The following is a 26,001-nucleotide window of genomic DNA, read 5'->3' on the forward strand; positions in this document are numbered from 1 at the left end:
ACATATCCAAAGCCTTTGATATTGTTTCCCGCAGTCTACTTCTATCCAAACTATCCTGATTAAACCTCTCTGACTCTGCACTGTCTTGGTACTCCAATCAAACAGATCACAAGCAGTGGTGAAATGGCAGTCTAATTTCTCTCCTTTCCTACCTGTTGAAACTGGAGTGCCCCAAGGCTCCATCCTTGGACCCATACTCTTTAACATCTTTATAAATAATCTCCACTCTCTACCATTATTTAATATGGAGATGATTCCACAATTATCTCATGCTCTGACAACATCACTCACCTTCATACCCTCACCCAAGAGTCTCTTCACTACATCGAAAGAAGGCTTACTTCCATTCAACTGCTACTGCATCTCAAGAAAACTAAACTTCTCCTATTCCTTCCTACATCTCTCCAACATCACAAAGCTACCTTTTCAGTTTTCTTCCTCAACAGTACAATTCTCTCCATGGAACCTCGCACTAAACTCCTAGGTGTGATCATTGACGACCATTTAAAGTTCAGTCTCCACACTCAACAATGTATTAAAAGGACCCATCAAAAGCTAGGTCTCCTTTACAGGCATACAAAATTCCTCACTAATCCTTCCAATCTCTCCTTTGTACAGGCCTTTTTACTTCCCACACTCTTTTATGCTGTTCATATATTCACTTACCTCCAATGATATCTTCTGACTAAATTAGAACTCACTTGTAATAAAATTGTAAGATTTCCCTCCAACCAGTCCTACCATTCTCATCATTGCATATCCCTAAAGAACCTGCAGTGGCTGGAATTTCATCACCAAATTTTACTACCCCAGCTTCCTATGGCTCATTCAGTTCTACATGAGCCTACATCCTGTCCCTCTCTCTCTCCACTCTCATTCAGCCTTACGCCCCTACCTGCTCCATAGCTCACAACAGAATCTACTGCAAATTTATAGGCCAAATAAAAATATTGGCAAACTACTTTATTCTTGTTCTATAGTAAAGGCTTGGAATAAATTACCACCAAATGTCAGCTGTATTACTAATCCTTCCACCTTTAAAATAGCTCTCAAGGACAGTCTCCATAATTCTTGGTCATGCTCTTGCAGTGACCCTACATGACTTCTATCTACTAATCAGTCTGTTGCCCTTCAGCTTTGTACTACTGTATTTCATTTACCCCTGCATAACTTGCTATATTTAACAACTCACCTGTCTCTCTTATCTTGTCTTTTCACATTACCTACTGTAGGTACTCTGTCTTCTTTTTACACATGTATGCTTAAACGTTTCATTTAACCTTGCCATATAACCCATTACCCTGTTGCATAATATGCAGTCTTCTTTCCTCTTAACTGTCTATAAAAACTTTTTGTCTTATTTTGTACCATGTTATGACTGTACTATTTTTTTCATATAATTTGTTCATCTGTAATTCATTTGTTAATTTCTTATCTCTTGAAATATTCATGTTTGACATGTTAAAAATTGACTATGCTAATTTTTCTATTTTTGGTTATTGCACTCTTGGAGCTTTTCTCCTCGGGTCTCTGCTGAAAAAGGGCCTTTGGCCCAGTCGGACTAACCCGGTTAACAAATGTCAATAAATAACTAAAATAAATAAATTTTCTTATTCAAAAAACACTGATCAGCATGTATCAATTTTGGGAACATCTTTGCCATTCTGTTAGCTAATGTAGACATAAATGTTTTATAATGATCATTTAAAATTGAAATGGGTCTGTATGAATCTCGGTCTGAATGGTCTTTATTCTTTCTAGTGGGACATAACCATGAATGAAGAACCAGTGCATCAAAGGATACACACAGTTGTTGAATGTCACACAGCATAAATTACTGTGGTCTGCTTGGAAAAATCTATGGAAGATGCACAGATATTCATAGAATGCAGCTCGGGCAAGAACAGAACAGAACTGAACTGGAGAACCATGCTGTGAAGCAAGCAATATTAACCACTGTGTCACCCAAATTATGTACTAGTCCTTGTATTCCAGTAAGCTGATTGCTGTGCAGTTTTCAAGCCCATGTTGTTGTTGTCTTTCGGCTTTTCCCGGTTAGGGGTCGCCACAGCTGAACTCTGGTCCACTAATGATTGGCAGTAGATTTTCACGAACGCCGAGGTGCCAGCTTGACGTTCAACGAAGGCGTGCCCATTTACGCATGTCTTTCGAACGCCCACCCAACCACGGGGAGGACATGCAGACTCCACACAGAAGACATTCCCCGCACTCCAGCCGAGAATCGAACGGGAGAACCTCTTGCTGTGAGGCAACAACGCTACCGCTGCACCACTGCGGTTGCTGCAGTTTTCAAGCTCATGATTTTCTAAATAAGACATTTGCAGTTGGAATGTTTTTAACAGACTGTATATAACAATCTGAACCCACATGGTTATGCTGTCACATTATATTGCGTTTGTCCTTTGGTCAGTTTTCAGTGTTTTTAAAAGTAAAATATGAATAGTTTCCCTTTAAATATTATGCCTGCAGTACAAGGAGTGGCTGAAACATGTAGAAAAAAAAACAAGTATCCTTGCTGTGTTATATTATGCAGAAGAATAATGTCCTGTTTTGTTGCAGGTCATGGCAAGCAAACATCCCTTTAAAGGAACTCCAGAACAGGGGAGTGTGTTTGCTGAAACTTCATGCAGCAAGCAAAAGAACAGGATTATATGGAAGAGTTCTTGTATCATTTCAGCCAAGAAAATTTGTGTCAGACGCACTCTTGCCTAGTAACAAATTTGGACCTGGTATGTAAAGTTAATTACCACATTTGATCAATGGGATTGTAGGTATGCTCTATTTTACCAACTAAAATAGTGAACAAATAAATAATAATTGTGAATGATTGTAGAGTAACAGGAAACCTATGTTTATTTTCAAACTTTATAGGTTACAGGAATGTATGCCAGACCGTTAAGACACAGTGGTATCTGCTGTAACCATGAAAGACAGAGGATGAACAAGTACAAAAAACACAGCAGAGATGTGAGGAAATAGCTGTCCCCCGAGTGAAAATAGCAGACTGCCTTCACTTTGTTGTTATCTGAGGAAAAATGAAAAAATAAAAACTCTTCAACTTAGAATTATAAACAGTAACAGAAAAATAAAAAAAAAACAGAAAAACAGCCAGTGAAGGTCAGGAACCCACACACTAAAAAGCCATAATAGTGATACCAACCATAGTATGAAACTCTGGACAAACAGAGGACAAATCAAACAATTACTGTTACTTAAAATTCTGAGTTTCTATTTTTTATTTTTTTTAAATACCAGAAAGTGAACACAGTCTGCTATTTTCACTCTGGGGACAGCTATGTCCTGACATCTCTGCTGTAGTTTATGTGCTTGTTTGTTCTGTGACCCACTCTTGGTGTACACTGGTTTCTTGGATGTGAGGTGGATTTACTGGTGCCATTTATGACCTTTGTCATTTGATTTACCTTCTCTAAAGAGCTTGAATCACAAGAAGTTGAATTGCGAACTTAACTGAAAAGATCTCCCATGTACTTACTTCTGTGTTTTGGTTGCTGTCATTCAGCCATGTCATCAAGTTAAAGAATCATAATGCTGATTAAGAGATGGGCATTTTTATGGTTTGGGATAGAAAACCTCCCATTCAGTCAACATCAGGTTCCACTGAGCAAATCCTTTTGAAAAAAACACTGGAATATTCACTTTTCTCCATGTTGTACAACCTTGAAGTAGGTATATTCAAATTCAGGGAGTGTAGGGGTATCTCATCACTTATGAGTGCAAGGAGGCTTGTCCCTTCACAAAAAAAATCTCAATCTGGCATTCACTGAAAATGTTTTTCGGGAGACTTTCTGGTGCATTGGAATTCAAATAGTTTGATGTTCCTTTATCAACATGAATCCTTTTGGATGTTAGCTGATGTTACATGGACATGGACTTTTACAGATACTTCAATGAACTTGTTTATTAACAATATGAGAATTCAGTCTCTTATTCTGCTTTAAAAAACATTCAATATTCTGAGCTTTTGACAAAATAAATGGCTCCAGTACACACACGCACACACACACACACACACACACACACACACACACACACACACACACACAAACACACACATGCTTATATGAATATACATATGTGTATGTATGTAAATTACAGGTGGTTTGGTGGAGTACAGGGAACTTGCCCCTCAACACACATACATATCACCAATGAATATAAATGTATATAAATATATAACAAACAACTGTAAATACTATGATACAAAAAATGGGGTAATAAACCCATGAAGTAACAATAAAAAACTTAAATATTTTTTTAAAACAAAACTCTTACATTTTTACATTTTTATATTTATTTGCAATATGAGAGTACACTTTTTCATATGTCTTGGCAATTTAAGTCAGGTATTATTTCCTTTAAATATGTGCATTAGTTGACAGGAAGTGGTCTAATAGTAGAATGTGATGTCAGGGTTTTTGCCTTTTGGGAGGGTATTTAAATTCTTTGAGTTGTATTATGTGTATTCTGATGAAGTTGGTTATTCCGATGAAAGCGCTTAATCTGTGGACTATCGTGTTTTCAGTGTGGTTTTATTGAGAACCCAATAAACCCTAGTTACGAGTACCTGCTGAGTGGTTGTCTGGATACCTTATATTTGTTTTTCTATATTTGTTTTTCTTGGTGTTTCCTTTGGACAGACTATATTGGAGATGGTGGAAATAAACAGGATATTGAATTGGTCAGAAACACTGAAATGACAAAATATAAGTGTCCAAGAAATGTATTTATTTGATGGATAAAATGGACACTTCACCAACAACGTTCAGTTCATTCTCCATCACTATTAAAAGTGTTCCAGGATAGTTCCTAATATGATGACCACTGGAGAGGAAACTTTTTTTTTTTCCATCAAGGAAAGCAATTCAAGCTAAGTTTTGAACCTTCAGTATCACAATTACCTCATTTAAGACAAAGGATTGGTTTCCAGAAAAATGTGTAATGCTACCAAAATAGATATAGCAAAGTTCGTGAAGAAATTTGTCTCAACAAAGTTGACAGTTATGAGTAATAACTTGGGGTGATGTCAAATAATAAGAAAGTTATTATTGCATATTGGAGAATTAGGGATATATAGGATAAAATGGAAAAAAAATTAAAAAAATGTTGAACTTGGAGATCTCGCAAGCTAAGGGACTTTGAGGTTATTCCTAATAATCGGAAATATTTGATAGCAAGACTGAGACAGCAAGCAGTAGATAGGACAGTTAGGAAAATACTGCAACACATAATTAATAAATAAATAAATAATGCCACCACCACAGGAACCAACATTCCTGCTTTAACTCCACAGGGGCTAAAGTGTTATATTTCAAAGTATAAAGTGCTTCCTTGTGCAACAACTTTTCTTTAAAAACATTAAGTTCCCCTATTTGTTGCTTAAAGTGTTCTAAAACACAACCTTTAAGTGAAACAGAATTATTTGATGGAAATTGTTAAAATGTTCTGCTAAAAGACTTTCCAAATGAAATTTTTTAAATCTCTGATGTGTTGTTGGAACCTAACTTTAAGAGATCTCTCTGTTTCTCCAATATAAAACAAATCACAAGGACAACCCAGAACATAAGTAACCCCTTCTGTATTACAATTAAATTGATGGATGGGGTTAAAAGTAACCATATTAATTTTAGAAAAATTCATTATTTGATCACATATATAACATTTTCCACAACTAAATGTACCTGTAGCCATCTCAATATGTGAGGGAACTCTCAAAACAGGAAAAACAAATTTGCAATGAACTAATATATATGGACTGCAGCATTCCTGGAGATATATTAAATTGTGAGCAGTTATGTTCAGCAGATGTCATGCAAGCTATTAGCAATGAAAAAAAAATTTTTTTTCATTCCTGTAAAAGTATTTACATTGGAGGAAATACAACGGTTAAACTGGGTTAAGGTAAATCACCTGGCCTGGTGGGTTGACTAGAAATCTGTCTTGATGCTAAAGAAGTATTTCTGAATAATTTTACACTTGTTTATAATTATGCTAAGTCAGCTGACCCCCCCCCACACACACACACACACACACAATCTGGAAGCAGGCAATAATTGCTATCATTTTGAAACTTGGTAAAGGCTATCTTCATTCAGGCTGATACAACTCCATACCTATTCTCAGCTACAATTATAAACTTGTATTTGCCATCTTAGCTAAAGGACTGGCCAGAAAACTTCTGTTGAGTGACTTACCAAAAGGGATTCAGATCTGCTGGACCCATTCATCATAATTTGATAAAAATTTGATCATTAGTAGAAGACACCACTACAGTAAAATTCAAGTTATTAGTAGCAAGTCTAGTTGCTGAGAAAGTATTTGACAAGATGAGCTGGCAGTATCTTTTTTTAGCTGTTATCATAGCTGAAATTTCCTGTTGAACATGATAATTTACTTCATTTGTTATATATATTAAGGGGCTATTTTCATAGTAAAGCTGAGAAATAAAAATTCTCAATTATTTAATTTAGGAAGCGGCACCAGGCTAGGATATTCACTCTCATCACTTTTGTTTGATATTTATTTGGAGCCTTTTGCAAGCAGGTTAATATAAATCCCATCTAATGACTACAGAAATGATCATATATTTATGCATGTGCAAATGATCTTTTTGTTTTGTTTTTTTTTAGTTTGTATATATAAAATCCAGAGCAGGATCTGGTTGTTAGTTTTTCAGGAATTAGATATAGGTTCATAGGTTCATACTAGGCTATCTGCCCTAGGGCATTTATAAGCCTAGCCAGAATGTGTTTGGCTTTCGCCACCCATTTTAAATTTATTTTGCTATGCCATATCATTGGTAAATTGGTAATTTATAAATTTAACAGACAGAAAACAAAACCTGTATGGGTAAATTATTTTATTAAAGTAGAATGGAATTGGAATAATTATGGGAGTAAGGATATAGACAATACAGTGGTCTGCGTTCTCTTGACACCTACTCAGACTCCTATTACTATGACCCTGCCATAAGTCGATCTGGTTTCTGAAGTTTGCAATTCTGAAATGACTGAAGTTACTGATGGTGAAGTGGGTGAACCCTGCTTAATAATTTCTGAAGGATTCAAAAGCATACTGCAGATGCTCATTAGAGAGGAAATTACAGGGTCACTCATTGAGGTTCGTCAGAGGTCGGAGCCTCCTAGTTTAGTCAAAACAGACATTGTATCTAGGTAAAAAAAACAGAAAATGCTAAAAATATGTCTTACCTCCAGGCATCCAAAGAAAAGGAGTGGATGGATTTTTTATAGGGCTTATTTAAGGCCATAATAGCACTTAGGCCACCATCATTTGTGGGGCCTACTACTACCATTCCTTCTCCTTCTCCTTCCATTTCCCAAAAGAGACACTTGGATACTTCTGAGGATAAAGAGGATAATGAAATTCTGATAAGCACTCCTTGGATAATTCATCCCAGATCCATTTGCCAGACCATGTAACCCCATAAGATGACTATTTTTTTTCCAACTCCTGCACTGAAGACGTGTCATTTGGGGAAACTAACTATAATGAAACAGTTTGAATGGGAATCTAAGCAGATTTCTGATGTTTGACAGAGATATTATAGCCTTTTCAGAAGTAGACAACCATGCTTTTGCTCCTGTACCTCCTTGAGGCTTTTTTTGTTGCCTTTGCATCCACTTCTACTGTACCAGATTCCTAGCCACCAGCTCCTGAAAAGCTTGACAGGTTTCACAAGATAATTGAGGACTTGAAATTTCTGTACAAAAACCCTGTGGCAGACCATTCTGTATTTTTCATGTCTATAGACAAACCTTCTAAGTTACTACCTGCTGCCAATGCTCTCCCTTCTGGTAAAGACAGCAGGGCAATGGACAGACTGGGAAGAACGGTTAATACATCATCTACTCTGGCCTTTAGGGCTCTTAATTCTCAAACTCAAATGACCAAGTGCTTATTGTCTATTCTGGGCAATTTAAATAAAATATTGTCCTCCCAGAAGGAGCCTACTAGTAAACAACAGACTTTAGCAGCGGTGGCTCAGGCTTCCCAAGTCCCTGGATACAGCATTAAATGCAGCTATGATGCAGAAACAGCTTCCTGCAGACAGTTGCTGCTTGTTCTGTGATTAGGAGGTACACATGGCTATTTTCTCAGCTCCCACCCTGAGGATATTAAGGCAAAACTCCGTGACTCTCCCTTAAATGAAGACCTTTAATTTGGACCAGATGCTGTTATTCTTTTCACACAATTGAGGAAGAAGCTAAAATTATGAAGGACTGTAGACATATCTTTATTACTTATTTGTCAGGATACTAGAGGAATTACTCTGCAAAACCTACTTCCTTTACTTACAGGGAACCAAGGCCTTCTTATAAAGTCAAGAAAATGCTTAGGAAAAATTTCATGTATATCTGGGAGGTTTCCTTACCCACTTACCCAGACAAGTCTGCCTGAATATCCTCTGTCCCCTTCCGCACCCCTTGGTCTATCCTTCCCCCTGTTCAAAGCCTCAACTTAGCCCTAAAAAGATGGTTGATCATCAGTTCAGACAAATGGGTTCTTTCTTTCATTCAAAATGGGTATCAAATGACTTGGAAAGAAGTGCCTTCATTCATTTACATCCCTCCTCCTCCACAAAATCAGGTACAGTTGCTTTATCCCATTATTCATACCTTGATCGAGCAAGGCCCAAAAGCAGTGCCTTCACAGTATGTGGGGAAAGTGTTCTATTCCAGACTATTCCTTGTCCCAAGAAAAGGAGTTGACTGGAGATGGATTCTGGACCTCTCCGCCCTGAGCAACCTTTCTCCTTGTCCCATATTTCAAGATGCTGTCCCTGCAAACTCTACTTCTATCCATTCTCCCTCAAGTATTCCTTGTTTCTATGGACCTAAAGGATTCCTATCTGCAATTTTCTGTTCACCTGGCTTACAAGAATATTTTGAGGTTTTCTACTGGCTCATTAGACTTTCAGTTCTCTGCTTTACCATTTAGACTCTCTACAACCTCTAGAGTCTTCACAAAGAGCCTCACCCCAGTCATAGCCTACTGCAGGACTCGGGGAGTCCAGATATTCCCTTACTTGGATGACCTGTTAATATTGACATCATATTAGCAGATAAGTTTGACTCATCTAAACCTCACCCTGATCTTCTTCATGGTCTGGATTTTACAATCAACCTAAAGAAGTCAGCAGTGAAATAAATCCAAGATCTTGTATTCTTGGGTTGCAGATTAGACACCAAACTAATGCAAGCCTTCCGTCTTCCAGACAAAGTACAAAGTCTAACCAGTCACTTCCTTTCCCTTTTTTGGCATTCCTGTACTGCAAGGGAGATCTTCATAGCACTGGGATTCATGGCAACAACCATCCCCACTGTCCCCATTGCCAGACTCCATATGATGAAGATCCATCGGTACTTGAAATCCATCTAGTCCATACATTCTCATTCCCTGGACATGCAGTTTCCTCTCCTGCCTTCCCTAAAGAAGGAAATACTGTGGTGGATATTGCAAATAAAGCTCAACCTGAGCCTTCACTTCAAACCACAGACACTGCAATAGAAGCTGCATACAAATGCGTCAGATAATGCATGGGGAGCATGGACATAACCTGCAAGTTCAGAGACAATGGTTTACAAATATAAAATCAGAAAGAGCACATCAAGCTGAAGGAGATGAGCGCAGTACTACAAACCCATTTAGATATTTTCTCATTCTTGGAAACCAAGTCATTTAAGAGTGTTCACAGATAACACAATGGTCATGTGTTACATCAACAAACAGGGAGGCACCTCTTACTGACTGTGCAGACTAGGTCTTTTGACATGGGAACAGGCCACAAAAGCAAACCTCACCCTCCAAGAGGTTTACATTCCCTCACATAACAATGCCCTGGAAGATTTTCTAAACATATCAGGGGAAATCCCAAGAAATACATGCTGCACTGGCAGATCTTCCTAGACATAGTCTGCAAATGGGTAGTGCCACAGGTAGATCAAACAACTTCTGCTCTTTTGCACCAGGACCTGCTGTCTGCAAGCATGGAAGACAGACATGATGTCCTTTCCTTGGAAAGGGAAATTCTTATATGCCATCCTTCCAGTTTCTCTTTGGGAAATTCTTATATGCCATCCTTCCAGTTTCTCTTTTTACAAAGATCGTATTAAAGATTCCAATAGAATACATTATGTAGGATAGGATCCTGATCCTCTTGAGACACCAATTTTCTGAGGAAAGGCAAGCAAACCTACAACTAGAAAATCTTGCATAGCAAAATGTAAAAGATTTGCTATATGTTGTTGGGCTTAAAATCAGGACCCAGTACAGGGTAATACCCCATTGGTCCTCTCTTATTAGTGTTGCAGTATGAGCTAGCATACTCATCTATTAATGTAGGCATTTCAGTCATCTGTGTGTGGCTAACTCTGGATCCTCCACTTCTGGTCAGACTAGAGGTAAAGCATTTCTTATGAGGTGTACTCCACCCAAAACCTCACAGGAAAACTATTTCACCTGCTTGGGACCTCAGCATTGTGCTGGAAAAGACTCACTCTCCCACCTTTTGAACAAGCAACAACTGCCTCTCTCAAGTTCTGTACTTTGAAAACTATTCTTCCAGTTGCCCTCGCATCAGCCAAATGAGTCTTTGAGCTACAGGACCTTATGTCAACCCCTCCCTCCCTTATTTTTCATAAGGACAGAGTGTCTTTAAGAGTCAATTCCCCCTTCATGCTTAAAGTAGTAAATGAACTGTCCTCGCTCAGGCCATACATCTTCCCACTTTCTTTTCTAGTCCATAAAATAAGGGAGAAATAATTCAACATTCTCTTAATGTGCATAGACAACTCAGATTCTACATGGATAAGAGTAAATATTTCCACATTTCTAACCAATTGTTTGTCTCTTTCCAAGATTACAAATGCACTATGCTGTAGTTGATATGGGCACGGGTTTGAGACTTAGCAATGGCGATTATTTAAGAGCTGAGTGGCCTAGTGGACTAATGCACAAGTTAAGAAACCCATTTTCAAAAGAAACTATTGCTAACTGGATCTCTAAATCAATTTCCTTTTTCTGCACTCAGCATGCCAAGTCCTTACCCTCTCCAGCAAAGGCTCATTCTACTAGAATAGTGGCTTTCTATGGTACTTTCTACAAGAGGATTGACTCTAGAACTATTTTAAAAATATCCACTTGGTCTTCTGTGCATACTTTCATCAAATGTCACAGAGTTGGGTACCTTTTACAATTCCAAAGCTACCTTGCCAGGTCAGTCTTCTCTGGATTAGTAGACAATTCTCCTCTCCCCCTTTCCAACCAGCCTTACACGTCTTAAGCTTTGGAATCACCCAACAGTTTTGAATATTGTGTAACAACTTAGCATGACAGTAGATGTCCTACTGATCACTACATCCCTACCATCTCCCTTCTCCAATTCTCCATTCCTTTTACCTCATGGACCAAAGGGGATCATTGTCTTTCTGCCTCTCCCCTTTTAGCTGATGAGTATATTTTGTCTGTCAGGGTTTGGAGATAGTCTAAGGATTTATGCTCGTATATTCACTTGCATACCCTTACGCCCATATTCTGAGGTCGTATGTCAGACGAGTGGCTCTGTAAAAGGTGTTTACTTTGGTAACTAGCTGGACATTCAGGTAATTTGGTGAGATAACCAAACAGTTTGGAATACTTCAAAAGTGATCAGTAGAATGGCAAGTTCTTTCACAATTTTACTTTTCAGTGGGTTGAGTCGGGGGAAGGGACTGTGAATCCCAGATTTTGAGATTTATAGTGTGGTAGCAAGATTAAAAGTTTTCCAGGGGGGTTGCTATCCAAAGAGTGTAAATCTGGGTGGAAATTAGCTTTAATTTTAAAGTATTGAGGGAAGAGACAGAGTTTTATCAGATGCTTAAAATGAAGAGGTCTTGTAGAAGACAAAGGGGTAAAACAGTAGCTATGAATATAATGTTGCTTATTAAAGAAGTTATAGCAAAGAGTAATGTGGTGAATGGTTTGAAGGGTTTTTGTCTATTAATTTGGCAAGGAGAAAGGGAAAACAGATTGGGCAAGATACAGAAAAGTTTGTTATACTAGGATAAGTTGATACAGGGTACTGTTCTTGTACTGTCGGACCAGTTTTGCACTCCAGACAGGCTTGACAGAATGTCTCCCAAAGTAAACCTAAGTTGTTGGAGGTGTAATACTGGCATGCTAGGTGATTTGTATCATGTGTTTTGTGATTGTCATTTGTTAGATCCACTAAAACTAGTCAATCAGGAAATATATGAGTGCATCTGGCCACTTAAGGTAAATATTATGGCATTTTTATATTGATGGGTATAAATAAAAAATCACATTAACTAGAACTGAAAGAATCTCACTAGATCCTATAATGTTAGTTACTAAAAAATAAGTTAATAGAAAATGGAAACATGGTCTATCTTAAAGGTAATGATATAACATTAATAATGTCTGAAATAGAAGATCTAGAATTGGCTAAACAGAATTCGAGTCTCAGGGTAAAGTGGAGCAGAAGAGACCCATTGGATTTTGAATGTGATGTTGTAGTGTACCCTTGATGGTCTTTTCTAATGCTGTCAAGCCTCAGATGTTTGGCAGTTAGTTTTTATGGAAATGTGTTTGGGTGTGGGGACTGTTCTGTCTTTTTAACAAAGTCACTTATTGTAATTGCTCAGTAGCTGTAATTTTTGGATGACTATCTGACATTCTAAATAATTTTGTTTAAATATATCCCTATTGTTATCTATTCTTTATATGGTCATCTGGGTTATTTTATGCTTCTAACTGTAAATTTTGCTCCCTTTGAATAAGGTGGTTGGTAGTTAAATATATATGTGTGGGTCTACTTTACATACTCGAAAACGTTATTCACCGACACTCCGTTTACCGAAACCTAAAGACTGAAAGTACTAGATACCGAAAGTGTAACATGCCTACGATCGTAATCCCGACAATTGCAATTAACACCAAAGTACGTAATATTAAGCATTACTATATAAATTTAGCATACATCTACAGGGAAGTAGCCTACCATGTTACACTGATTTCAACTAGTACCGTCGTACATGGTGCGTTATTGTCGGTGTATTTAATTTTGGTTAAATTGTTTGTCAGTGAATGACGCTGTCGGTGATTCTGGGTCGATTATGTTGCTGTCGGTGAACTGAACGTTCGGGAATGTAAAGTAGACCCATATATATATGACAGTGGCTTTCTGTGTTGTATTTTCTGTGAATTTTTTCATTTCAAGCTCTAAGATCTTATTTTGTAAGTAGTTTCCTTGTGTCATGACAGTTTTTTAAATTCTCTGCTGGCAGTAATTTTAAAATATCTGCCATTAAGTTTCATGTCTGTAGACTATAGAAAGATAGCAAGTTGTATGCTTGCATTGCTTCTTCTGTAACTGTCAGTTCCTTTAAATGGTGCATACTCCCCGTTTATTCTTTCAATTGGGTTAATGTAAGATACGATTCCATTCAGTCCTCATGGCTTTCATACTCCTATGTATAATCCTCTTTCTATTTTCATTGTTTCACTAATTTTGTGTCCTATATGTCATGGTCATGGATGCTACTCAGAAGCTCACTGTACGGATTTGCTTTCTCATCCATACAGTGGTTATAATTCAGGTTTTTGTTCGACGGGAAAGACTATTAAGCTAGAAAGACTGCTTCTTGCATCTCTTATTAATTACACTTTGTGATGCTGTGTTATTCTGTTTAACAGGTTTAGTCATCACACTACAGTAGCATTAGTTCACATACGTTAGTGGTAAACATTTAAATAGCGTTTTCCCTTTGTTATTATTATGCATAATACTCTTCCCGCATAACTTCAGTATTGTTCTTTATATCATGCTTCCCGCATAACTTCAGTATTGTTCTTTATATCATGCTTCCCGCGTAACTTCAGTATTGTTCTTTATATCATGCTTCCCGTGTAACTTCAGTATTGTTCTTTATATCATGCTTCCCACGTAACTTCAGTATTGTTCTTTATATCATGCTTCCCGCATAACTTCAGTATTGTTCTTTATATCTTTTTCTCTTAATGCGCTATGACAGTTTATTATAGCAATAACCCACACCTGGGTGTGGGTAATGCTGGATTTACCCACGGTTGGCGTGGTTTGGTCCCGAGGGCGAAGCCTGAGGGACCAAACAAAGCCAACCGTGGGTAAATCCAGCATTACCCACACCCAGAAGTGGGTTATTGCTATTATTAATGACATTATTTAAGAAAAGAAATAATTACTTTTCTTAAATAATGGCATTGTATAATGCCTCTTTACTGCCCTTCCGCAGCTGTCTGGTATTCTGCGGCAGTTTTGATGTACTGCGCATGCCTACGCAGTACATCAGAGCTGTGGGTAAAAGCAACGGAGAACGCAAGATCTCCGTTGCTTTTTTTTACTGTTTCGCTATGTTAAATGGGTTTAACATAGCGAGATAGCTTTAAAATAAGGAACGGAGATCTCCGTTGCTTATTGTAAAGCTGTCTTGCTATGTTAAACCCATTTAACATAGCGAATAGTAACGGAGATCTTGCGATCTCCGTTGCTTTTAAAACTGTCTCGCTATAAATAGATTTAACATAGGGACACAGCTTTAAAATAAACAACGGATATCTCCGTTGTTTATTTTAAAGCTGTCTCGCTATGTTAAACCCATTTAATATAGCGAGACAGCTTTAAAAGCAATGGAGATCGCAAGATCTCCGTTTTTACACTGTGTCGCTATGTTAAAGGAGTTTAACATAGCGAGACAGCTTTAAAAAAAGCAACGGAGATCTCCGTTGCTTTTTTTAAACCTGTGTCGCTATGTTAAACTCTTTTAACATAGCGAGATTAGTTTATACTAACGGAAAAAGTCCGGGCGACCGGACCTTTTTCCGTTAGTATATTGAGGGATTTACAACGGGCACGCTGGTTGGGCTGGCCAATCAGTGTGCACGTTTTAGGGGCGGAATTGTATAATACACTATCTTACCCTATCTGTATTGAAATGTACCATAATATTCTTAATTGTTGCTGTGTACCATTCTGTGTATAATACTGTGATGTATCTTCTATTTTTTTAGCTCAAGTCATGGCTGAAAAGGGTCAATAGACCAGACCACTTTCCCAGTGAACAAATATTAAATAAGTAAGGCTGGCAAGATTCTCTGAGGTACACAGAAATGGAATCACAAGTTAAGAAATAAAGAGCCATTCTGTTTCTTTACAGTCATTTAGTGAGACTTAATTTAGAATAGTCAACAGGTATTTTTTCTACTCAGAAAATAGACTAGAAAATGTATATAGTCTTGAGGGGGGTGTCATATTGCAGACTTTATTACTTAAAGGAGATCTGCTTAGATTGAGTATCTTATTTGATTCCAAAAGAGATACAGAGCAAGAAGACTTATTTTGAGGATATAAGTTGTACAACTTGGGAAAATGCAAATATGTTTTCATAAGAATGGTTGTGGATAATCAGAACAACTTTTTAAAAAGAATTCTTATAGTTTTGTGTGCAATTTACAGCTGCTTAATTAGATTTGTGACTTATTTGACAATTCTGTGTATTGGACAGTCTGTGCGTGCCAAGTGGGGTTTGTATGCCATCAACATTTGTTTGTGTTTTACAAATTCTGTGAGTTTGCAGTGGAACCTACTCAAATAATTGCTGTGAGGTAGATGTGTCATAGAATTATTTTTTCCATCGTGCGTTCCCTGTGCTAGTTTATTTGAAGCTGAACAATGTTATACTTAGGTATCTGACCTTGAAGTCTCTGTGTTGGAACTACCGTTAGTTCATTTTGAGTGCACATTACCCTTGTTTGCCCTTGCTGAACAGATGGAAATGATAAGAAGCTACCTAACGTAAATGACAGATGTGCTTTTGGAAATGTTTTAATGAGCTTTATTATTTATGCATTTTGTGCTGCAATCAGTTTTCTGGTACTTTTTAAAGAGATACACAGAAAGTCAACCTTTACTGATTTTAACAGAGCATTCATAGCCACATAATTAAATCTTTGAATGTCTTGTTGCAGAAGATAAAATTATGTTATTTGCCATCAGGAGTTTCAAATTAAATATAGTTTTATATTAAAGTGTGTTTATAAAGATATGTGGCAAAATTGCTCAACCTGTATTATTATGCAGAAGTAGTAGTAATCAAGAAGAAACAGACCATCAAAATGCAATTCTGATGATCCCAAAATTGCTCTATAAACAAAATGTTTTTTAGCTCATTTTTAAAACTGACTTTCACAAAAAGGTCCTATGTTACTGAGGTAAACTGAGGTAAAGAGTCTCACAAGCATGCAGAAAAATGCATGACTCCTAGTTTATTTCAGACGCACGGAACCGTTGTTTATAAATTATTAGCAGTTTCTCTTTTTCTGTGAATCAGGGGGTTGGGAAGGAGAGGTTCAGAAGATACAGATTTGCTGTATCCAGGACTGTATGTAAGCTTCTGAGCCCCCAAGCCTTTATGTGTTGGAGGGAAGCCTTTTAGCTTATCAGTGGGAGTGGTAAGCACTAGGTAACCTGTCTACCATATAAGGAGTGGTTCTGGCCCAGAAATTGTAGTTACTGGCCGTTTGGGCAATCTCTTCCATCTCTCTCAACTTTCTGATTTGAAAGCATGCATTTGCACTTGTTTCTGTCCTGTAACTCGTCTTGTGCAGATACAGATTCTTAGTTTTAGTACTTAAATTTGCTTATTCATGCTCGGCACTTGTTCACAACTTGTAAGCACTAAATAAGCTACTAATTACTATAGCACTCAATCTTCCTCATTGCCTAGAGGAAAACAGATTTTGTACTTGCTTTTCTCACTTGCTTAGAGAAAAAACGCTCTTGTACTCACTTTCCTCATTTATCTAGAGGAAAATAGTTTTTTTATTCAGACATGTCCAAGGGTCAGCTCCCAGTGTTCTCTCCTGTCTATCTGGTGAATCTGGGCATCTTGAGGCAATGTATAAATTGCCTCATGTACACAGACAACCCTCTCCTCCTACCACCCAACACTACAACCTGTGAGAGATGCACTTATCTAGCCAAACTGGAGGTAAAGCACTCTCCAACCAAGACTGAACTTGACAGTCATGAGGAGAAGGTAAACATTTGCACCACACCACACTCATCACATAGTCTCACTAAATCTACACCACCAAAATCCACACATAGTAACACAAAAACATTCACGGAGGCTCCCAATAATAATCTGTCTAAGCAACAGAGACCTCCAAAGCAGAAATGCAAGCAACCTCCATCCCCCAAAACAACCCAAATGACACATAGCCCACAGACTCAGTGTGCCATTCAACCACAGCCAATAAGGCAAAACAATGTACCCAACACACTAGTCATAGGTGACTCTATAGTCAGGCACACTGATGTCCCACTTACCACGCTAAACAAGGAGAAGTTTACTGTCAGCTGCCTGTCGGGTGCCAGGATCCGCCACATAACCCACGCACTCAGGTCACTCCACAACAAGTACAACTATGACTCTGTCATTGTCCATGTTGGTGTGAATGACCTGAGACGTACCTCCCTGGACTACATGAAAAGAGACGTGGAAGAGCTCTCCGATCTTGTAGCCCAGGCAGGTATGACCCTAGCCCTGAGTAGCATTCTGCCATCGCCCAGAATGATACCGCAGTACAAGGACAAAATGATTGACTTCAACAATTGGCTAAGCTTCTGGTGTCATTCTAAGGGGATCCAGTATCTGTCTACTTGGGATGACATGGTCGACAAACCATGATGCTTTGCCACAGAAGGCCTGCACCTGTCACCCCTGGGATTCCTGATACTGGCTAAGGCTCTTGCTGCCCCTATAGTGTCTTTTTTAGGCAAGGTTCAAATAACAAATTCACCACCATAACAGGAGCAGGCAAGCAAAAACTGAGGGTAATGCTACTCAACACTAGAAGTCTAAATCTCAAAATGCACTCACTCGAGGCACTCCTTAAAATGGAGGACATCGATATCTGTGCAGTGACTGAGACGTGGTTCAAGGCTTCAGAGAGACCCCTGCAGTACCAGGCTATAACTCATACCACACTTTTCGGCCATGTAACCTTGACCGAAACACCAAAGGCGGAGGTGTGTCCATATTCATTAAGGATATCCACACCTCTAGGCTAGTTGCTCAGCATAATGCATCCGAGGTTATCCAAATGCAACTAACTCTGGGCAAAACTGCAATCCAAATTGGATCTTGCTACAGATCCCCCACCATGCCCCAGGATTCCCACTCCTCTTTTCTTGATGTACTGGAAAGTATTAGGGTTCAACCAAACACCCTAATAACGGGCAACTTCAACTACCCCACCATTAACTGGGAAAACTACTCGTGTACCAACTCTTTAGCTCAACGCTTTCTGGAATTCATAAACTCCAATGCCCTGGATCAACTTATCCACACCCCCACCAGGGGCAACAATATCCTAGACCTAGTCATTACCAACATGAGTGACCGGTGTTCCACACCTGAAGTCAACTCCTCGTTGGTCCGATCCGACCATAAGCTAATCCAATCTTGATATCCACATCCCGCCCCCACCCCCCATTAAGGAAACCACAGTAAAAAATTTCTCCAAGGCCAACTTCATGCTTCTTGAACGTCATGACACCCATGCAGATGGACAATACAGTTACAACTGCTGAATCATACACAAATGCACTCTATAAGCACTTACACGAGTGTATGGCTCGTGCTATCCCAAACAGAACCAAGACGCTATCCTCCAAAAAAAGGAAGCCAATCTGGTGGTCCCCTGCAGTAAACAAAAAGTACAACAGAAGGAAGAAACTGTTGCAAAAGAGAGTAAAATCCCATGAGTGGAGGAGCTCCCTGGTTAGCCTCAGTAAGAAGCTGAAATCCCTTATAAGATCCTCCAAAGCTTTTTATGAAAAAAAGAATTGCCACTAATTCCACGGACAACCACAAAACATTCTATAGCTATGTGAAGAATCTCGATGACAACACCCAGATCTGCTCTGAGTTACAGCACAAAGGCAAGAAAATTACAGAACCAACTGATATTACCAACATCCTGGCAGATAGGTTCATTGCTAACTTTACCCCCCCTCTCACCCCCTAACGGGGCCATATCTATACAGGAAGAATGCAGAGTCCCTGTAATCACAACTACGCAGGTAAAAGCTGCACTCTCCAAAGCCAAAAACACAGCATCCATGGGACCGGTCAGCATCCCAGGCCTCATTTTACACGAACTTCAGAACGAACTGGCTCTCCACTTAAGCATCATGTTAAATAATAGCCTCGCATCAGGCTTTGTGCCCACTGAATGGCGCACAGCAACAGTTATTCCACTCCACAAAGGGGGAGCCACCACTGATCCCGGGAACTATCAGCCTATTAGCCTGATGAGCCTGGTCTGCAAGGCCATGGAACGTATCATCATGGAACTCATAAACAAAGACATTGATAACCTCCAAACTCTGGATCCCACCCAGTTCGGGTTTGTGAAAGGCAGATCATGCCTCCTGAACCTAATCGACTTCTTTGAGGCAGTCACCAAAGCCGTAGATGAGGGTAAGGTGGTTCACACAGCCTATCTTGACCTCGCCAAGGCTTTCGACACCATTCCCCCATTCTGGAATTATAGCTAAACTCACTAAACTAGGTATAAATCCCTATGTCACAAGATGGGTTGCCAACTGGCTCACTGACAGAACCCACACTGTAAAAGTTGCAGACTCCAAGTCTGACCTCAAAGCAGTGACAAGTGGAGTACCACAGGGTTCTGTCCTGGGACCTCTCCTGTTTGGTATCTACTTCTCTGAAGTACAGGCTAACACAGAAGGCCTCTGGCTAACGAAGTTCGCAGATGACTGCAAACTAGGAGCCATAGTCAATTCCCCAGATGATGTGGACATCCTACAGAAGGGCCTCGCTGAAACAGATGCCTGGTGTCAGAGCCATGGCCTCAAGCTCAATGCCAAAAAGTGCAGTGTCATCCCCTTTGGTAAAAACTCTGTACCCATGAACTACCACATAGGCAGCAATCTACTTAACACCGAATGTGTGATAAGAGACCTTGGGACCCAGGTGGACAGTAGTCTGTCCTTTGATAGTCACATTGCCACAGTAGTCAGGAAGTCCTTCGATGTGGCACACCTCATTATAAAAGGGTTCTCATCCAGGAAAAAAGAGGACATTGTTCCCCTCTGCTCGACACTCATTAGACCCATTATAGAGTACAACGCCCCTTTTGGAATGTACCTCACAAGACATCTGTAGCAGCTGGAAAGGCCACAGAAGTATCTCACAAAGAGGATTACTGGCCCCAAACAAATGCCCTACACTGACCGCCTCAAAAAACTCCAGCTTTACTCTGTAGCATATCACCTACTCCAAGGAGATCTCTGCCTAACATATAAAGCTATGTTAAACCCAGAGCTGCTGGACATGCTACACCTAAAGATATTCCAATTCCTCTGAGCTACATGCTCTAGGGACCTAAACCTTGTCACCACAATAAACAGGACATGCTGGAGGGATAGATTCCTATCCCAGAGACTTCCCATACTCTGGAACAGGCTACCCATCTATGTCAAGCTAAGTTCTTCATTAGCACTCTTCAAGAAAAATCTTGATGAGTGGATGGGAAATAGGAAATACACCCCGGGGATCACTTCTGTGTCTCTGCTCGACAATGGCACAGGAAAATAACTTTCTTGGGTGGCGTAAGCCAGGAAACCTTGTTGGACCTTGTTGGTTAGGCTTACGTAGGCCCTTGGGCCGATAGGTTCATAGGTAGGTTCATAGGTAGGTACTAGGCTATCTCCCAGGTAAATGAGATCTTGCTGTGTCACATTCGTTGTGCCAACCATGCAGCCTTGAAGATGATTTCCACTGTACAGGAAACTAATACATCTCCATAGTGTAGGTGTGAGAAGGAAAGATCAAGGTTTCCATGAACAGTAAACCATGAAATGAGTGGCCAACCTTTTGCAGATGCCCATTCTGATTCAGAGCTATCTGCAGGGATTTTACACATTTGGTAGATTTGTCTCGGTGAGCTTTCCCCACAGCCATTCTAAATGCTAATGGGGCATTTCTGGAGCATAGCTAATGCTAATTACCCATGTACTACCCATCAGAAATGCCTGCAAGGAGGGATTTACACAGTCAAGTGTTTTAGAGAATCACTTGTCTAGATAAATTAGCATGACCAAATGTGATAATTAACATGGTTAAAATGCTGTGTTCACCCATTTTTTTTTTGTTAAACAAGAGAAACTGTGCTGCTGGAAAGGTTAAGGAAGATTAGCAGAGATGTAGTGGTGAGGGGTTTGTGAGTGTGTTTATATGTATGGCAGTGTGTGTGTGCATGTTTGTGGGGATTTACCTAGTCTCAAATTGGATGACAGTGAGTGAGTGAGTGAGTGAGTGAGTGAGTGAGTGAGTGAGTGAGTGTGTGTGAGTATGTATGTGTCTGTCTTTCTGCCTGGGTGTTTACAGTAAGGGGGGTTAGGTAGGGGATTGATAGTGTAAATTTTTGTGTGTGTGTGTGTGTGTGTGTGTGTGTGTGTGTGTGTGTGTGTGTGTGTGTGTGTGTGTGTGTGTGTGTGCGCATGCGTGTGTGTATGTATGGGTGTGTCAGTAAGTATGTTTGTGTGTGGGTGGGTATCGTGCTGATTGAATGTCTGGTTGCATGTGAGGATGTGTGCTTGTGAATGCCTACATTTGTGTGGGGGAGTGATGAGGGAGGTTCCTTTTCCGATATGATGTATTGGCCATCAATGATGATTACTGACAAAAAGTGCTGTTTAGCACTGGCAGTAATTATACATGGTTCAGCAACATGCAGATTAGTCAATGATGAAGTCTACCTCGTTGCAACTAAGCACGTCTCTCAATCTCATTTTACACAACTGCCTAAACTGCACCCTTTGGTGGTAGCAGTTTATGCATGCATAAGGGATCTTTTCTGAATCGCAGGGGATGTGTGTACAGCTCTCTGTTTAACTGCAGCCTATACATTTCTGCAGATTGTAAGTAGAGAGTTTTAGTAGTCATGTTGCAAGGACATAGACATCTGAATCATGGTGTAAGTGTCTTGAAATGATCAGAAATTTCATTAGGAGGATATCCCTTAGAAAGGAAGAGAGGCTGTCATCATGGCCAGTACTGTGTAATGACTAGTTTGTTATCAGATACAGTGCTTAGAGACTGCATTTGCTAAGAGGTTAATTAAAGACTGTCCCCAGAATAAGATCTGTGGAGGAAGCTAAATTATTTTATAGTCCATGACCAAATGGATCAGCTACAACAGTTACTACATTTTACCAGGATTCAGTTTCAAACATTTCTGATGTAGGCACTTGTATCATGAATCTCCAAAATGTAGTTTTAAATGTGAGATATCAGATAGTCTGGATAAAGTTGACACATATAGCTGGAAGGTGTCAGCATGAGGCTGAGCATTCAGCTTGTATTGTCTTATAATACCCCCCACCATTAGCACCATGTTTGAATTGAAAAGTAGGAGATAAAATCCAGCCCTGAGATGTTTCCATCTGAGAGGAGAAAACCAGGGACTGAGGAAAGCATTTATAGGTTCATAGGTAAGTACTAAGCTAACTGCCCTTGCAGGACATGTTAAGCCTAGCCAATTTCTTTTTTATACTTGAAATAACATATCCCATTTGATTATAGATTGACCTTACCCATCCCATGATTGATAATTATATATTACCCTAATGAGAATAACTGGAATCATACCATACATAATTTGAGGTAACCTTTGCATGGACCAAAGTATTTAGGAGCTGACTGCAGGGGGAAGTCCTGGGATAAATGTTTTTGTTTCACATACATAGATCTAAGTTGAACTTGAAGATGGACAGGGATGAACTTTATTTTATGTGAATGGGGAGTCTGTTCCATAGCAGAGGTATTGTCTGCAAGATATGCCTGTCCCTCCAAACCATTCTGCTGATGTTGCAGAAGAGGTTTAGATCTCTAGACTGAGTACTTCTGATGCTATTGCACCTCTTGATATACAGTAAATCCATCAGTAATGGGTCAGAGGTTACCTTGTATGGCAGACACAGGTCACCTCTTAGCAGTTGGTAGGATGCCAATTATTGTAATAGAGCTTTGAGTTGGTCAGACACTGAACAAGACACATTATGTATTGTGTAGCAGAGAGAGAAGATAAACCAGATGAGACTTGACTAGATAAATTAACTGAGTTAGTCAGTGTCACATAATCTACCATGCAGATGCAGATGAAAAGTCCAGAAACTCACAGTAGAATAATTCCTTTGATTCTTTGCCCATTATGCCATCACTGCGAACTTTACCTTTCAACTTTGCAGCCCTTTTAAAAGTGATCTTTATCTGGATGTTTTTGCTAAGAAGTTGGCATGCCTCCTGACTGGCTAGCTGTGCTACCACTCACTGAAATACAGAGAGAGCCAGAGAACAAACACTACCAATCTTTTTTCTGAATGAGTTTTTTTAAGAAGGAACATAAGATTTAGCAGAGTTACTAACAATATTGTTTTGGTGATATCTTCAGCAACATTTTCCTATGGTACTGGATGAGTACCTTGTTTATGATGCATTTAAGAAAGAAATAGCCTTTAATTGCAAACACCGCTTGTTTTTAATGTAAAGTTAGAACAACTGTATGTGGTTAGAGTCCATTTCAGCTATACCCCAGGAAAAATTATCTTGCTTCATTTAGCCCTTAAATAATTAAAGCTTAGTTCTCAGCTTTTTCTTTTTAAGCTATGAGGAAGCTGTTGTAATGCCTGGAGCACTGTGATTATGTTCCAGTATTGGAAAACATGTAGAATGGTTAAGTACTTCAGTAGTGATAAACTAGATCTTGACAATTGCTAAGTACCTCACCAAACAATGTTAAGACTGAGTGTCATACTAAATTGACAGTGCTGGCTAGCAAATGACAGAGACAGAAGTCAGAACAATTTTTCTGCCAACTGTCTATATCATCTACCTGTGACTTTATTTCATAATATTGATGTGTCTAACTGTCTTTTTGACAGCCAGCGAACCCTTTGTGCTTTTTTTCTGTAACAAGTAGTACATGGAGCAAATAAGTCTCCAAGTATTACAAAGACTTATGATGGGGTCTCTGATTGCAACCTGCTTGTTATGTGTTCTCAACATGGTTGTCAAGATTCATTTCTTGAACTTCGCTGTTGAGGTGGATTTCTTGTCATTCATGTCAAGAACACATAATTATCCTCTATTTTCTGGTTATCAGACTTGTTAAAGTCAATTAATTCAACTGTGATTGGAGAGTGCTTACTAGTTCTTTTATTTTTTTTTTTTCAAACCAGTGTGTGTATTTCCCATCCTGTCATATCCAAGATTAGTTTCTCTGTCTTGTGCTCCTTGTGTCCTAGGATAGGGAGCATGTTCTCCATAACCCTGAGTTGGATGAACTGGGTATTGGACAATTAATTATTTAATTGTTTGCATTTTTGTAGCTGTTTGCAATATAGTTGAGATTATTTAATCATGTTATATCTTAGTAAAGTGGAAGAAAATTAAAACTTGTGATTAAACGTCTGTTCTGTTGGAACTTCTAATTGTTACTGCTGATGTCTAGTTACATTGTATTAAACAATGCAGTTGTAGAAACAGGCAATTTATCTCTCTTGTCTGCCCATTTGAGTGTATCCAATATGCAGCTGCTGCTTTCTCCCACCTAGGATCTACAAGTCCCTTCCAACTGCCTGATGCTTCCTTGAAGGCTTTGCAATCCACCATCCATTCATGTGGTTATTTCTAAGGGTCCACAACTCTGTCTCTGAAAAATTATTTCTCAGGTCCATCTTGAGCTGCATCTGATGTTCCCCAATACCCCTTTCCTCATTTCCTCCCCTTCATTTCTACGTTGAATCATTTTAAGTACCTATGTGCTGTCTTCTTGCTCTGTCTGTTGTAATGTTTAATGAATGGAAGTTTCTTAGTTCTAGACGCTACTGTAGTTTTTTTCCTGCATCCCCTTTTTGACCTTTGTTGTTTTCCTTTTGATGCTTCCAAGTTTGTTGTCCTTGTTGAGTCCCCAGAAGTATATACAGTATGTGCTTGATCTGTGTCATCAGTATGTGACAGCAGAAAGTATATCCTACCTGTACTTGGTATCTGTGCTCCATAAAGCACTTTTTGTAATTTCCTTTTGACCTCCTACACATGCCTGATCCTGTTTGATGATCAAGTCTAGATCACTTTTGGCATCCATGTCTCCTTGTTTAGTACCCTTAATTTATATGTGGCCTTTGGGTCATTGTATCTGAATTGAAGATCCTTGAACATTTATGCACTCCCCCCAGAGTGCCTATCTGAAGAGAGCTTTACGATTCCTTTTCAGCCTTCTTCTACTACTTCCTCCCAGAACTGTGGCACCAATTTTAATGTCATCTGTAAATAGCTTCATACTGGTAGTCACTTTCTCCAATATATCAGAGATGAATATATTAAATTAGATCAGCCTCAGCACTGACCTTTGTAGCATTCCATAGGTGACTTTACTTGCCCCAAACAGTATTTTACTTCCCTTCACCCTCTAAGTTTTTTGCAGCAATTCCCCTTCCCAGTATGTATATTTCTGCTTGACTTCTAGTTCTTTCAGTTTATAGGCAGTCTTCTCTGTGGTACCAAGTCAGTGTCCGTACTGAATTCTGAGTAAACTACACCCATTGACACTCCATCATCCAGCTGCTCTATCTAATCATATAGCTGCACAAGGTTTGATTGGCAGCTTCATGTCAATGAAACTTTGTTACTTTGGGTCATGAAGATCACTGCCCTTTACAAGGGCTATAAGCCATTCTCTTAGAATTCTGTCCCCCATTTTCCAGCTGCCCCCATTCGGCACATTGACCCATAGAGGTCTGATCTAGTCTTGATGCTTGTTGCCCTTGAAAAATGGGACAACTAAAGATCTCTTCCATTTTTGTGGTATTAT

The 26,001-nt window shown here is 39.2% G+C and overlaps 1 protein-coding gene across 1 annotated transcript in view; it reads left to right on the plus strand.

The window, feature by feature from the left end:
* IGHMBP2 (immunoglobulin mu DNA binding protein 2) overlaps positions 1–26,001 on the plus strand; it is a 751,785-nt gene that overhangs the window by 42,340 nt on the left and 683,444 nt on the right. The window contains exon 3 of the mRNA XM_044067302.1: positions 2,581–2,750. Within this exon, the coding sequence (XP_043923237.1) occupies positions 2,581–2,750 (170 nt within the window). The remainder of the gene's footprint in view (positions 1–2,580; positions 2,751–26,001) is intronic.

This window comes from Protopterus annectens, chromosome 3.part1 (genome assembly GCF_019279795.1).
Source record: "Protopterus annectens isolate FY-2018-M chromosome 3.part1, PAN1.0, whole genome shotgun sequence".
In the NCBI taxonomy this organism is placed as follows: domain Eukaryota; kingdom Metazoa; phylum Chordata; order Ceratodontiformes; family Protopteridae; genus Protopterus; species Protopterus annectens.